The sequence below is a fragment of the Polypterus senegalus genome, chromosome 9 (assembly GCF_016835505.1).
Source record: "Polypterus senegalus isolate Bchr_013 chromosome 9, ASM1683550v1, whole genome shotgun sequence".
Classification (NCBI taxonomy): Eukaryota; Metazoa; Chordata; class Cladistia; order Polypteriformes; family Polypteridae; genus Polypterus; species Polypterus senegalus.
This window is the reverse complement of record NC_053162.1, coordinates 91243710-91259537: the sequence shown is the minus strand read 5'-3', so window position 1 is coordinate 91259537 and position 15828 is coordinate 91243710. Positions and strand designations below refer to the sequence as shown.

The following is a 15828-nucleotide window of genomic DNA, read 5'->3' as shown; positions in this document are numbered from 1 at the left end:
CTAAACCAGGATGGATTAGCAAACCAGGGCTAGAAGTAAGTTACACTATTCTAAAGGAGCCATTGGCGAGAAAACACCAGTAAAATGATTCAGTTCCAAGTACATCAGTTACAGATGTTTTAAACAGACATTACAGAAAAGCAGGAAAGAAACGTGACAGATGGAAGTCTTTGTTAGTTATGAAAATGTTGCCATGTATTGTACATTGCAAATTTAAAAGGCCAAATGAGCATAAAGAAGATAGGTCCAAAGAAGGATTTTTTTAAAGAATCCTTTAATGCCAAATCATTATTGTCCTGTAGCAAGTTAGCTTCTTACCAGCCACTGGCTTCTTTCACTACATTGTGTATAAGCGCTCCCCGGCTGAAGTTCAACTCATCTGGCCGGCTAGCTCTGTAATCATATAGTGCCTTCACTGTGTTTTGGGGCTAAAAGTAAAAAAAAAAAGAAAGATGAAATGATACATGCTACATTTTAAATGCTTTGTGCTTAATTGTATACTGTATGATTTGTTTTGATTTCAAAGGTTTAAGTAAGGGAGTGCTATTTTTATAATTTTAATAATTTCAAAACTATGTTGCATTACATCTTAATATCACTAATTGACTCTCTAGGCAGTATGGATTCAATTTATTTAAAACTTTATACTATATAAAGTTTGCTTTTTGGGATTTTAGAACACATACCATCGTTTGCTCAATTTCATTAGGTTCCACATACATCTTTACATCATAAATTGCATTGAAGTCCCGCTTCTGAAAAAGAAAAATGTATGTTACAAAATGGGTTTCCCTGTACATGTTAAAAAAGCCAAGAAAGTGCTATGTAACAACACCCTAAATTATTCACAAAGTGGACGAATGCAATAGCAATGCCTGTAAACTTCAAAAAGACTTTGATACAGTATTCCACTGAAAATTTGTTTTGAAACTAAAAGCCACAGGTATCAGTGGTTACTTTTAAGCTGGCTAATTTGTTGGACATAAGAGTACAGACAAGAGAAGAATGTTTCAGATAGCATGAGGTCAACAGAAGGCTTGCTCAGTCCATGGGCATTCACTTTTTCTGTATTATACTGTATTAATGACATAGATTATATTGTAGTTACTAATCTTGTGATAGTCACAAATGACACTAAAATTGTAGCTAGAGCAGATACAAAAGAGGCAGATAAACATAATTCAAAAAGAGAAATTGAAAGTTTTCAAAATGAACAAAATCTTTGACAATGCAATTTAACGTAGAAAGGTATAACTTAAGCAGGCAAAAATAAACATCTTCTTATATATAAACGTCTGCTTGTGGAGGTGTCTGTCTGTCCAGCCCGGAAGTGCAAGGCTACAGCATGAAGCTCAAAGTGCCGGCAAGGTGGCCCCAAGTGAGTGGAGTCTCCAGACTATACAAAGTTCCCACCCAACTCAGAAATGGTTCCTAGCTACAATTGTTTCATACTGAAGAACTCGTAAGACCCGCTTGAAAAGGAGCCTCTCTGCTTCAGCCAGACGAGTCACAGTCAGGAGTAAAGGAGGGCAACACTTTCCTGAAGAGGAGGCGAGGACAGGATTAGTAGTTTATGACTGGTGGACAGTAAGTTTTTGCCATTTTTATGACCTGGGAAAAAAGGTACTGTGCAAAATAAAAAGCCTTTTTGGTCTAGAACTAGCAACCTGGTCAGCTATGTCTGAGGTGTGGGGTATGAGACAATCCCTACAGTAAATATGTGAATCATTTATATCAGGACTGTTGTGGAAATCAAACTGATGCCTGGAAGGTCCTTCTTTACACAGGAATGTGGTACAAACCAATGATTCATGACTGCAGTTGAAAACTTTACAACTTTAAAAAGCACCTGGATGAAAAATTGGGAAACCGTAGGGATGGATTTTAGCTAGTAGTTAACTATTCAACGAAAGTTGATGGATTAGTTTTTTTCTTGTTCCCCCTTGGCTTTAAGTAATACAGTACATAAGAATATACTAACCACACACACACACAAACTACAGAACATGACTTAGTAGTTTGTTACAGTGTTCCACAACTGTTTGTTTGAAGAAGAGCTTTTAACATTCAGTCTTAAATGCAATTCTAAATAATTCCCACCAGTGTCCTTGACTATGTGAGTAACACTGCTGGTAATCTGTCCATTAATTCATTTTCTGAACATGTGTATTCTGATACAGGGACACAGGGCGATTCTGTACTATTGAAAACTAAAAGTGGCACTAATCTTGGCAGTTCACAGCACCTATATTAAAACCTACATCGTACAAATGGCAGTAGAAAAGATCACGGTAAGTCATGCTGTGTCGGCAGATCCCAGTTTTGTAGTTTTACATTTTTATATTCTTGGCAACTTGTATCATTTCATCCAGATACAGTATACAGTGTGCATTGCTTATTTTGCTGCATATATAGTTTTATATTACTTTTTAAGCTGTAGCAATATTTTAGGTTATAATCAAAAATGACACAATGTGCCATTTAATCAAAATGAGACGACTGAGACAAAGCTGGGAAGGCAGCTGAGAACTCTTTTGATGAAATAGTTTCATTCCATTTTTAAAACTGCATATTAGCTACAGCCAAAACATGATTTGGTTGCAAAAATAAATAAAATATATATATATATATATATATTTTTTTTTTTTCAAATGTTAAAACACATTTCTGTTTTTGTGATGTTATTTGACATTGCAAAGTCCTATCTGTGGTTCACCTGGGTCACCATTCAGATGTTTCCTGTAAATTCACATGATGAGGCCACAGAGTAAATTCTGTTTATTTACCGTGCCAAACCGCTGCAGAAGTTCCTCTGTTACTGGGTAGCGTAGTTTAATCTTCCTGTAGAGGGGCTTTTTTCTAAAGTAATTGACAAGTTCCACCAGACTCTCAAATTCAGTTGAGGATCCTAAAACAATCATGTTGCCTTCTTTCTGGATTCTGCAGTGCTTTACTTTTCCATCTCCCCTGAAATATTACAGAAGGCAGCATTAATTATGTGCTCATCAAAACAGCTGCTCTAGACACTCAGAGCTAGTGATCAAGGAAATGTGTTGACATAGGGGCCTCAAAGGTTCTGACAGACAGTTCTTTACCACCGTAGAGAGGAGCAAGTTGTGTAATGAGTGTAAAAGTAAGGTTTAAGTAAGATTTATACCTCTTATCTTGCTGCAAACTTTCTAACAAATACATTTTCTTATTCAGGATGATAGCAATTGAAGAAAAAATGAAAGCAAATTACTATTACATTACAAAGTCAAATGATTAACTATTAATTTTCTTTGCCTCTCTGCTTCTGTTAGTTCTTGCTGATCAGCGTTACAGTAAGGTTCTTTTTTTCTGTGTGATTAAAATGATCAATTTAACTCAAGGTAAATTAAATACCATCATATTACAGTTGTAAAAGTAACTGCCTTAAGTATTTCATCAAATTATACTTGTGAAGTAATTGCAATATTTATACTATTTATAGTCAGCAGAATGAAATAATGCTAAACTGAAAGCTCAAAACATTATTACTTTGTATATGCAAGTCCAATAACTTTTGACTATGAATGCTACTAAACGTATACCGATGTATGTTATGACTTGAAGTCAGGTCCAAATTCTTGAAAGACGTAGTTTTGCAGATGTTGACAGAAATGTAGGTTTTGTGTGGTACATCATTATTAAATATTTAATAAAATCAATAATATATTGACAGAATTCACATTAGGTCTTACAAGTTTAGAAAGACCAACTCATGTAAAAAATAAAGTTTTAGTTTGACTAAGTTATTTTAGATTAGCTGTTCTGTTTAATTAAGAAAAATCACACCTTGAAAATTTTTCCGTAATGGTTCAAAGTTTTCAATTTGACTGAACATTTGAGATTGGTGTTTAATGTAACCTGGGGAATTAGTTTTTGGTGAGATCCTTTCATTTTGATATTTGACATTAATTGATGTTGTAAAGGAATAACTTGAATAGTAATCAGGATTGAGCATGAGAGCATAAGCAGACATAACAAGTGCAATGTTAAGCTGAAGATTACTGTAATTATGATGTACTAGCATCTGAACTGAGTAAAATGATAAAAGCAAATCTTATTTTGTCTCTATATATTATATTTACATACTTCATCACTTAACTTGCATCAATTCCAAATTCTGCAAAATATAAAATAAATATTATTTTAATTAAAACCCAACAATCATATTCTACATTACCAACAGTGGCCCCATTCACCATTAATTCAAGAACATGCAATTGTATTAAGTCTTCCTCTTGGTGTCTACTTCAAATGGCTCCAGTTCTATAATAGGAAGACTGAAGACTGCCACAAACCAAAAATAACACCACTGCCAATAGCAAAATCATCTATCAAGAAACCCCATGTTGAATGTCTTTCCTGTGTGACACTGTGTGGGAATTAGTAGTGGTGTACTCATTTATATTGTAATTAGGGCAGAAAAACTGATGCTGGTCTTACAATCTCTAACTAACAGTGTATTGACTAAGTCTGTGTCTGCAGAAAAAAATACTAAAATGTTTACTATTAAAAATAACAGGTAAGTCTAAGCTTTCTGATTTTGGTCTTAAAAACAAAATAATAATTCTTTACATTTATATAGCACTTTTCTTGCTACTCAAAGCACTTTACATTGACAGTGACCACCACTGTGTAGCACCCAAATGAATGATGCGATAGCAGCCATTATTGCGCCAGTATGCTCACCACACACTAGCCATTAGGTGGTGAAGGGGTGAGAGAGAGACACTTAGAGACAGGAGAAGTTTGGGGACCAGGATGGATGAGGTCATTATAAATTTATTTATTATCTACCTATTTATGCATTTATTTATTCAAAGAGTTCCTGTTAAAAGGGGACAAACAGAGTTCAATCTATCTATGAACTACAGTCTTTTCGAATGATGTCCAGGGATCTTTAACTACAGACAGTGAAGATCTTGGTTTTACATCTCATCCGAAGGATAGCATCATTTTACAGCACAGTGTTGCAGTCACTTGGATTCACACACAGACTACAGGGTAAGTGCTTCCTGTTGGCCTCTCCAGCACCTCTTCCACTATCAACCCAAGCTTTTACTAGATGGTCTACCATCCAATTACTGGCCAGTCCCAAACATGCTTAGCATCAGGTGGATGACCTGTTCTGAAGTGCAGGTGGTATAGCTGTTTACATAGCATTTATACTGATTAATGAAGCTATACCCTGCAGCAAGAAACACAAAGCACATTATATTTGCACACCAAATGTTTTAAATTTGGAATGCATGTTACAGAAAATTCAATATTTCAGAGTAAGTAGTTGTACATAACATAAAAGTGACAAAATTACATAACTAAATAGAATTGATATTTTAAACATATTTGCCCCTGATATGTTTTGTTTTTTCTTAGCATATTCAGTAACTTGATTGATTGGAAATTCATCTTAAATTACAGCTGAGTTGATTCTGTTTTGTTTTATACAGTACAGTATGTGACATTTTTATTTGCCTAATAATGAGTATTGATTGTTAAAGTAAAGTTCTAAAAATAAGGGCAAAACATGTTGCAGAAGGAAGAAGGTTAAAGCCCTTCTCTCTGTCTCCTGCTGTAACATTCTTTATGCATTATATACAGTAACATTGTACCTGAAGGAAATGGCAAATGAATTTGGCTCCTCTCTGCTTCGTATAAGAAAGGCTCCATCACGGGGTATTCTACTAAGCATGTCTTCTGCTTCACCTCGACTCAGGTTTTGATAAAACCATCTAAAAAAGAAAGAAAGGAGACCATGAGTAGCATATCCATCCATCCATTATCCAACCCGCTATATCCTAACTACAGGGTCACAGGAGTCTGCTGGAGCCAATCCCAGCCAACACAGGGTGCAAGGCAGGAAACAAACTCCGGGCAGGGCGCCAGCATATAGCATATACTATAACTAATATCATGGGCACTCAAAATATTGATAATCCCAAAAACCTAGCAATGTGGATAGAAGCTGATGTTCTAAGACAAAACCCTCAAAATGATGTAAAGAATGAGCAAACTGAGCATTTCCAGTCCAGTGAGCAGCTCCTGCTAGAGCAGTGCTTCCCAAACTCAGTCCTGGGGACCCACTGTGGCTACAGGTTTTTCTTCCAACTAACTTCTGTTTTTAATTGGACTCCTAGCCCAATTTTCACAGTTTCTGTGCTTTGGAGTCAATGGGAAAACAAAACTAATTTTGGAAATTTTTTATTAAAATATACTAAGTACTTATAAGGGGATAGTTTTTTTTTTTAACTTTTTAACAATTTTCTGCCTGATTTTCATTCTGCTTTTCCAAGTGTTCTGATTGATTAATTTATTATCTACTAATTAGTAGGTCTGATGCTAAAGTTATTGCAGCCTTTCATCATTCGGTGTTGTTTACCTGGCTGTCAGTTCTGTTTGTTTTAATTATCATTATTAGGATACAATGAAAGGTGCAAACTGCACAACAAAAATAACAAAACAGTAGGACAACAACAAAATAGAGGCAAGCATTTAAAGCAAAAGTGGAAACATTTCTAAATGTCTTATAAATGTAAAAATCATACTGCTGTGCTTTTCTAAAGGTAGAATAAGAGTAGAGAAAAAGAGACCATCTAAATAAATGAGATCAATTATTATCACTAGTTGTGAATTTGTGTGGAATAAAAAACTGCAGATACAGTGGGTCCTCAGGACCAAGTTTGGGAACCACTGTGCGAGGGTATGTAAGAATGCTGACTATTAATAGTCCATAAATAAGGCCTTCTACTGGATTTAGCAAATTCAGAAAACAGATTGATTGTTGGCCAGTTCAAAACCACAGTGACAGAGAGATTTGTATGACTTGCTAAAATTAATGCAGGGAAAAAAATAATTCTCACACTTTACACTTTCTTATGGCAATATGGGCACTAAATGAAGTCAAACGAGTAATATTTTATAATATGTTTTATGAAAATGGATAAGTGGGCGGCACGGTGGCGCAGTGGTAGCTGCCTCGCAGTTAGGGGACCCGGGTTCACTTCCCGGGTCCTCCCTGCGTGGAGTTTGCATGTTCTCCCCGTGTCTGCGTGGGTTTCCTCCGGGCACTCCGGTTTCCTCCCACAATCCAAAGACATGCAGGTTAGGTGGATTGGCGATTCTAAATTGGCCCTAGTGTGTGCTTGGTGTGTGGGTGTGTTTGTGTGTGTCCTGCAGTGGGTTGGCACCCTGCCCTGGATTGGTTCCTGCCTTGTGCCCTGTGTTGGCTGGGATTGGCTCCAGCAGAACCCCGTGACCCTGTGTTCGGATTCAGCGGGTTAGAAAATGGATGGATGGATGAAAATGGATAAACCTATTGCCATCACGGCGAAGCTTTAAAACCTCTCCTGCTATACATATACCCTCAAACCTGTTTAATTCAATTTATGCTTGTGGCAGCAGTTATCACAAGGCAGGAGGCAACCATGCATCTATCCCAGGGTCCAATCATGTACTGTATGAAACTAAACTTACATTCACTCTGAGACAATTTAAAATCACCAGTTAACCTAAGATACATGTATTTGTGAATTTCTAGGAGTAAAACCCAAGGAGACCCAAGAATAATATTCAAGTTTTACACAGGCAACAAACCAGGCATGGGGTTTGAACCCAAGAAGCACTAACATCTACACTACCTTCCTGCCTTTTCCATGCTACATTCATACGCAAATAACTTTTGCTTTATGTTTGCCACACTTGACTGATGGCTGTTGTGTACATAGGCTAGATAGTCTCCTTTAAGCCTTGCACATATACCCGATTTCATATTTACTATACTTTTCCCTATTTTTGAAGTCGCTCATATCCTCTGAAGTAAACTTATAATGGTTCTGTTAATAAAGGACAGGGGATCCAACATTTTTTCAGACCAAAACCTTTATTTTTAAAAACAAAACAGGGAGGTACTGTTATATAATATGGGGTTAAAAGAGAGTGGATTTATAATCCGACTCAAAGTATTAGTGTGAAAGCGGCTAATACAAATTATTTTGAAAATCAACAATGCAGATGAAGTCTCCTACTTAGTTTTATTTGGTACTCTATAAACATTTGGCACTGATTACTATTGTTTGGATCACATGTTGACACTTATTAGTTTTCTCAAAGACGCTAGTACCCTACTCAGTGAATGTGGCTCATAACCTTTCATTATTCTACATTTTACATTTGTTAGCATGGAATGCCCTTGGCCCAGTTCTGTCAATTCGGATGATGAACCAGTGGTTCCTTAAATAATTTGCTGAACCTCTGGGTCTCCAAGTAGTGTAATATTTATATGCTTAACCTCTTGTGACTATGCAAATAAATAGTTAAAAGTGTTAAAGCTAACATAATAAATCATCTGCTTTCTATAGCTAGTTTAGGTATTCTAATTATATAGTCACATGGAGATATCACTCTAGTGATAGTACTTCTAAGTGGGAATGTATATAAGATTAATCTTTAACAAAGTAAACCTGCAACCCCTTTAAAAATGACCACTAAATTCATTTTTACACTATGACTAAGCCTTCATTTCCTAAATTAGCTGTTACTTTGCAAGGTTATGGGCGCCTGAGTTCAGTAATATCTTGGGTAAGGCAGGAAACAACAGGGATGGGATGACACACACTCGGCCATACTGGGCAAATGTACACTTGACAGTCGTCATTACATTCATGTTTCTGTGATGTAGGAGAAATTGCAAACTCCACATAAACAGCGATTGAATTTTAATCTGTTACACTGTGGACCCTGAGCTTTGCAATTTCGTCTATCTGTATACTTGTATATAGTTGAGATGACAATAAAGTTCACTTTGACTTGACTTGACTATTGAATTCTGACTTGTAAACCTGGTACTGGAGTGGATTGAGAAAAGCAAGTTGTACAATTTATTGAATGCAGGTGGTGGAGTGGGACAAGTGAAATCAGGTTTACATTTCATTGTACTATGGACACATGACAATACACCTGAATTGACAAAATATTAGGAAGATGGAAGTTGTTTATAATTTCAGAGTAAAATTGCAGATAAAAGATTGATACCCAGAGTTTCCTGTTCTTTTAAATACATTACATGCACAATGATTAAACATCAAATGATGTTACATCATTTCACAGATGGCAGAAATATGTGCAAACAGGGGGGATACCATACCACCAAATTCAGTCCACAGCCTGACTGAAAATGTTCAAAGAAATCTTCAAGAACGGTTGATTAGCAAATGATTTCAAAGCATCCTGAAACAGTGATTGTTAAAGTGCATTATACAGCTGCAGGAACAGATCATACAAGGGTGGTTTACAAGATATTTTTAGTTATACCCGAGCCTCAAGTTAGTATTTTAATGAAGAAAACATAAGATTTTAAGAAGGTTTGAATAGATTGCATTTTGAAAATGCATCAAACGTAGCATGGTTGTGCAGTGTTCTGTGACATTGCCGCTTCAAAGACCTGCATTCAAATTCTGGGCACACTTTATAAGCTGTTTACACAATCTGCTAGTGCCATTGTGAGCTTTCTTTCCACCCCAAACTTAAAAGATATAGAGATAAGATTTTATCACAGGAGTGTTTTTTGATAGTGCAAGTGCTTCTTTGACTTGAATTGTCAAAAATGCGATTCTCAACTATGACAATACTCCCATCTACTGCACATTGTCTGTTGTGGAGTTTCTGGTCTGAAGACACATTCGAGTAGCTCAGCAGCTGTAATATTCACCAGATGTGTCCCTATGCAACTACCAACAGACATCACAGTAGAAAATATCAAAGAATGCTTTCAGTTGGATTTTGAGACCAATTTAAATACACTCACAATTTTAAACTGAAGCTATAAACCGGTTTAATAAAAACACCAGAATCTGAGGTGCATCTACTATGGTAGCATCCAAAATACGTTGTGTAAAAAACCCAAAAACAATTATGTATATCGTGGCACAAATTCACATCTGAGGTGCACTTTCTGGAGTCATTAAAGGCAAGCACTAATGAGGTGGTGCTGTCTCTGATGGTATTATCCCTTCTTTCTCCCATAGCCCTAAGAAACTTCCAAATGAGGGCAAGTGATCGCGCCCCTTCTGGTCCCTCCGCTATCAGGGGTCATTTCATTGTGGAGAAAGCGGACCAAAGAACAGAGCACCCACCTGAGTACTACCACTCTACAGAGCCTAAATTGGTGCCACAACTGTGACCAATGTTTTCTGACATATAAGTGTGTGTATACTGTATATATATTATATACAGTATATATATTACTGTATATGTGTGTGGACACATATATATATATATATATATATATATATATATATATATATATATATATACTGTATATACATACACACACACACACAAACTCTCTGTGGTATTGTGTGTCCATGGTTTAGAAAAATGTGGCAGGTTGTAATAAATAAATAATAAATTGGCTGTCTCATTCGCTGTGGATGAGTACTAATGCAACTTCAGGGAGTTGGTGGAGTAATTGGGGTGAAACGCACCTGGATGTGAAGGTGCTGTCTTTCTCAGTTGTTTCATCGGCTTCCTGCAGTTCACAATTGAAACGTTGCACCCACAGAGCCTTCTAAGAATGGGCTGGCATGAGAAAAAAAAGAAAAAGGGAGGAATTGAAAGGAAAAAGGCCAGTCAGAAAAAAAGAAGGTTAAGAGATGGAGACAGAAGGCAGGAGCGAGTGAGCTCAATAGAGAAATAGAAGGCAGGCAGCCTGGATGAGAGCCCCTGGAATTGAGCATACAGCCAGCGGTCAGGGTTGGTGAAGTGGGTCACTCTGGCTTGTGATTTCTTGAAGCAAGAGGGCAAGTGGTACTAGTGACTCTCCGCAAAGCAGCGGGAGTCAAAGGTTCAGATGGGGAGTCTCTCTGAAGCCATAGTCCAGAGAGGAACAGAACCAGATTCTGGATCAGGAGCCCTACTGAAGGAGCTATGGACCAGTAGGGACCCAGACTCGTAGTGGATAGTTGGCTCCACTTGTTGGTAGGACATCTCCTCTGTTGTGAGGTCCCTTCCAGTATAAACAGAAGAGGCGTCGATTTAAGAAGAGGCACCAGGCATTTAACAGAAAACAGTTTCCTGCCAGTTGTTTTAACCTCATTTTTATGGATTCTTTATTTATCTGATCGTTTTAACATCTACATCTCACGTGTTCTTATGGATTATTTATTTATTTAGGAACTTTGCACTTCACTTTTTGGACACTTTGTTTTGATTTATTTTAAATGAAGCACCTGAGCACTTTTCACCATCCCCTTCCTTGGTTTGTTTGTCCCCATCTGTTTAGCGCATCCTGGTCATGACTAAAGGTGATGGCGGCTTGAAGAGGCTGCTGGTGGAACCTGGTAGTGTTGGGCCGACCCACACCAATCACTCACACTGGGGTACATGTCTTTTCTAGAAACTAATAATTTCTTTATCAAAGTACCACAGACATTCATAATATTAGAAATGGCTATTGCTGCTGGAAATGACTGATTTATAATTTATTTTTCACATAGGGATTTGTGGTCATATTTGAATAATACATTATAAATCAGTCATTTCCAGCAACAATAGCCATTTGCAAAATGAATTTCTAACAAAAACATGGACATATCAAACTTTTTATCACTAGCGTTTACAGTATTTATATATACTGAACAGTACAGTATGTGGACATGCATTTTTAATTACACTTATTTATTTGGCTGATACCTTTATCCAAGGCAGCTTACAACATTTATGATAGAACTGGTTACATTTCTTTTCATTTTCCAGTTACTTGCTCATGGTCACAGAGTGTCAGTAGCAGGATTTGAACCCAGAACCGCCAGATTTGAAGTCCACAGCCTTAACCAATGCACCACACTGCCTGCTTAGCAGTATATAATAATATTAGTAAGTATATACAGTTATACAATCATTTAGAATATGCTGTACATTAAAATGAAATCTTAGTTTGATAACTGCAAATATCAATTTTCTTTAAGTTAAGAGATGTATAGACATTAGCTTTTTGTTGATTTACTTTTAACGTTTCAAAGTGATGAGCGCTGGACCCAGCGATTCTGAACTGGATTTAAAAAGTTTGAAATGGATGGATGCATTAATGTGCATACACACAAAGCAATAAAAATGACAGTTTACTACATGCTTTGGTTTCATTTTTGGGGATTTTGTTGGTTTTTTTCCCCATCCCATATAGATTACAAAAATGAGCAATCAGTATAATATTGTAACTATGTGGTAAACAATTAATGTAAAGAGTTATTAAAGTAATAGTATTAGCATATAATTTACAAACCTCATAAGATATGTTGTAAAAGATTCCTGAGGAAGTCTGGATACGTTTCCTAACCCAGTTCTACTTTGTGATAGGGTTTGAGCACAAGACCATTTGTTTTTAATATAATTTACCTTAATATTTTAAGCTTTTGTATGAAGAAGGCCAAGACAAATTAGAAGTTATAACAATTTCCCCACAGGCCAACTTAAAGGGTTTAATGTATTTTAATGCTTAGTTTTTGGACCTCACGGAAAACCTTCCTCCTCTTTCTTCCCCTCAGACTTCACACTCACTCTTTGTCTTCGTGCGGATTTGGTTTGGGAACTGCATCTGTTAATCGTAAGTCAAACTCATGACAACGCAGAGGATTTTCCCTGTAGTGCTGAACAAGGCTGTAGATGCTGTCAAAGTGGAGATTGTCTGTAAGGTAGTATTTCACTTGGCCATTTTCAGTCAGAGAGCGAATCCTGCAATGCTGTACTCGTCCTCCTCTCCTGTGGAGAAATACAAATACTTAATAACTATCATGAATATACTGAAAAATATGGACTTCTGGCTACTGTTTATGTTGATTAGTATTTCAAGAGCCACTTTAGAGATGGCAATACTGTGTTATAGACTTGAGACAAAGTGTTTAAACCAAAAATGGACATGCAAAGATGCAAATGGGGAAAATTACTCTTTGTGTTAACGGAGAGCTGTAATTTACCAATAAAGAATCACTCTATGTCAGCATGTGCTACAGTAAAAATTGGGTAAGGAAAAATGTACTTTCAGTCTTTGGTGCTTTACTAAGTTAAGTGACCAGAATCAAATGTCTCTTGAAATGGTGTATGAAAAACGTCTCTATAAATAACAATGCACTCAGTTTGGGAAAAATGTTACCAGGTTAAAGAGAAGGAAGTTAGTCTGGTGGATGTAGAATGGTTGTAGATTAAAGAAGTACAATTTATAGATATTGAAGGAAAAGGAAACAGCATTCCCATCATTAGTCAGAGATAATGGCAGAAAGTTTAAAGATGGCACAAACAAAAAGACTTCACTCATACTATATAAGGGAAAAACAGACTTACTGTATTACAGTCTCAAATAACACAATGGGTTTGATGGCAGACTTGATGCTCTGCAGCTTTCTTTTATACTGTCATCATTTAATACTTGTAAAAGACTGAACACGTGGTTTTGTACCCTTCAGGCATTTTATCTCTATGCCTGTTATATTAATCTAAATGAATAAAGTCATGTGCTGATGTGGGTATTACTTCTTCTTTCAGGGCCAAGTAAGATGTCAGATATTGGGATAGCCAAAGCAGAGCCAGTAGATGACAAAGGCATCGACGATCGACTTCTACTGATTATTGGCCCAACCTGAGGCAGCTTTCTTGTGTTGTGAACTGAATATAAAAGCTGTTTCTCTCTTGTCATGTTGCAATTGTCAAGGTTGACTATTGAAGTTGTTTTGAAGAATTATTTTCTTTATTTTATGCATTTTCTTTTCAAAGTTAAAGTGTAGAATTAGAGTGCAAAAAACAAATGCAGCTTACTTTGGAAAGCATTATGCACCTCAGACCCCATACTCATTTACTACCTAAAATATATTGTGCCTTGAGGAATTATTCATCCCTCATTCTTTATTCATTTTCAGAGCCTGAAAAAATTACACAGAAGGAAAGCAGTGGACAATAAAATAACAAGCATTAAATATAAATTATTTCATTGTGTTTTAAGTAGCTCAAGCAGCTAAAACAGGCAGTAATCTTTTTTTTTTAGGCAAGACTCAATTCGTTCTAATGGAGCAAATTCATTGTTTAGCAGGGTGGTGACTCACACATCCAAAGAAACATTGGAATGGCACAAGAGTGATGAAGTGAACATTCTTAAGTGGTTTGGTCAAAACTCGATAACATAATTTAGAATCTATGACAAGTTTAAAAAATGTAAGTCCACAAACTTTTCCCTAGAAACCAGAGTACATCTGAAAGAAGCATAAAAGAAGGCATTGACAAAGATTATTCCTAATCAAGAAGCAGGTAGACAACAACCCCAGAATACCTTCAGGTGTTTGGGCAGCAAACATTGACATAACCAAATATTCAAAGCATACAAATGCTTATGCAAACCACATATTTCACTTTTTTAATTGGCTTTAGTAAATCAATTTATTATCTTAAATATGTAAGTTTGCAAGAAAAGTACAGATCAAAATAAGATGTTTATGTGTTTTTTGCAATCAAGATTTGCAGACAATAATTTTACGCAGCATATAAAACATTTATCTGAGCTTTTTGAGAAGCTGGACAAGAAGGAGAAAAGCACTTGTACTGATTGGCCAGACAGAGTTTTTTGTGCAATGTAGACAAGCAAATTCTTCTCCAGGAAGTAGATTTGACTTGGTCTCATCAGTAGTATGTTATTCCATGACCCCGGCTGAGTATAACATTGTCCAAAACTGATTAGCATATGTATAAATTACTACACGTGAGTTAAACTTTACAACATTAGTAAATCAAATTAAACTTTATATTGATCAAATCAAACATACCAAAATGATAATGTGTAATCATTCACAAAGGTGTCACTCTCTCTGACTAAGAAAGTTCCATCTCGTCCCCCAGACTCATAGCAGAATTCCTGAAGCAACCGTTCTGCTGTCTGTCTTCCTTCTGTCATCCTGCCATGGAACCATTTCTCCGCAAAGTGCATTTCTGACTTTGGTATATTCTGAAAATAAAAGGCTGTCAGATTCATAGAATACAAACAAGAAATATTTTACTAACAAAAGGAAAATAACTTTACTAATCTGGTCCAAGCTCATTAAAAGGTATGGTAGAATTTTATTGTTCTAAATAATGATATCCTGAAGTAGAGAAGTCCTCAGACATTTGTGCTTGGTTATGAAATTGAAACTAAAATAGCACATGTTTGCAGGTTTCTATAAATTAAAAAAAAAATCTTACCTGATTTCCATCTTCCTCTGATTCATATTCATCAGCATAAGAGAGCTTATTATCGTGGATAACACAGTAGTGACGATTCCACTTCTAAAAATTTGAAGTTGTAAAAAATGTCAGATTGAGTAAGAAGTAAGAAATCTGCTTGGAGTTTCAAAGAAATTATAAAAATCCATTATTTTTCAAATATCCTAAATACAGCTGTCACAATATTGGAATATCTAAAAATTACACAGACTCTAAAAACATTTTCTTCCACATTGGCTTTATTTTGTGCATACTGTAACTTAACTGATAAATATTATAACAGTTGGGTGTCAATTTATTTTGGGACACATCAAAAAATACAATAGCCAGTCACTGTGACAGTCACAGCAAGAACACTGAGCCATTCAGTTTTGAAAATTAATATTTTGTGAAGATACGCTTTAAAAGTAGAAATGTTTAGAATCTACCGTATACTTTTGGATTCAGTAACACCAACAATGCATTTTTTAAAATTATCAACACAGAAGACAGAAGTTCAGTAATACAAGGTTTTATCTTTGACTAGACATTAAGCCTGTTACAATAACGGGCGCTAGAACAGTA

General features: G+C 36.1%; 1 protein-coding gene across 1 annotated transcript in view; it reads right to left on the bottom strand.

Annotated features, from left to right (window-relative positions):
- The window catches only part of plcg2 (phospholipase C, gamma 2), a 201546-nt gene that overhangs the window by 35808 nt on the left and 149910 nt on the right, over window positions 1-15828 (bottom strand). The window contains exons 16-22 of the mRNA XM_039763474.1: window positions 15244-15327; window positions 14829-15007; window positions 12580-12780; window positions 5640-5759; window positions 2787-2967; window positions 687-755; window positions 319-428 (exon numbers count right to left, since the gene is read on the bottom strand). Of these exons, the coding sequence (XP_039619408.1) occupies window positions 319-428; window positions 687-755; window positions 2787-2967; window positions 5640-5759; window positions 12580-12780; window positions 14829-15007; window positions 15244-15327 (944 nt within the window). The remainder of the gene's footprint in view (window positions 1-318; window positions 429-686; window positions 756-2786; window positions 2968-5639; window positions 5760-12579; window positions 12781-14828; window positions 15008-15243; window positions 15328-15828) is intronic.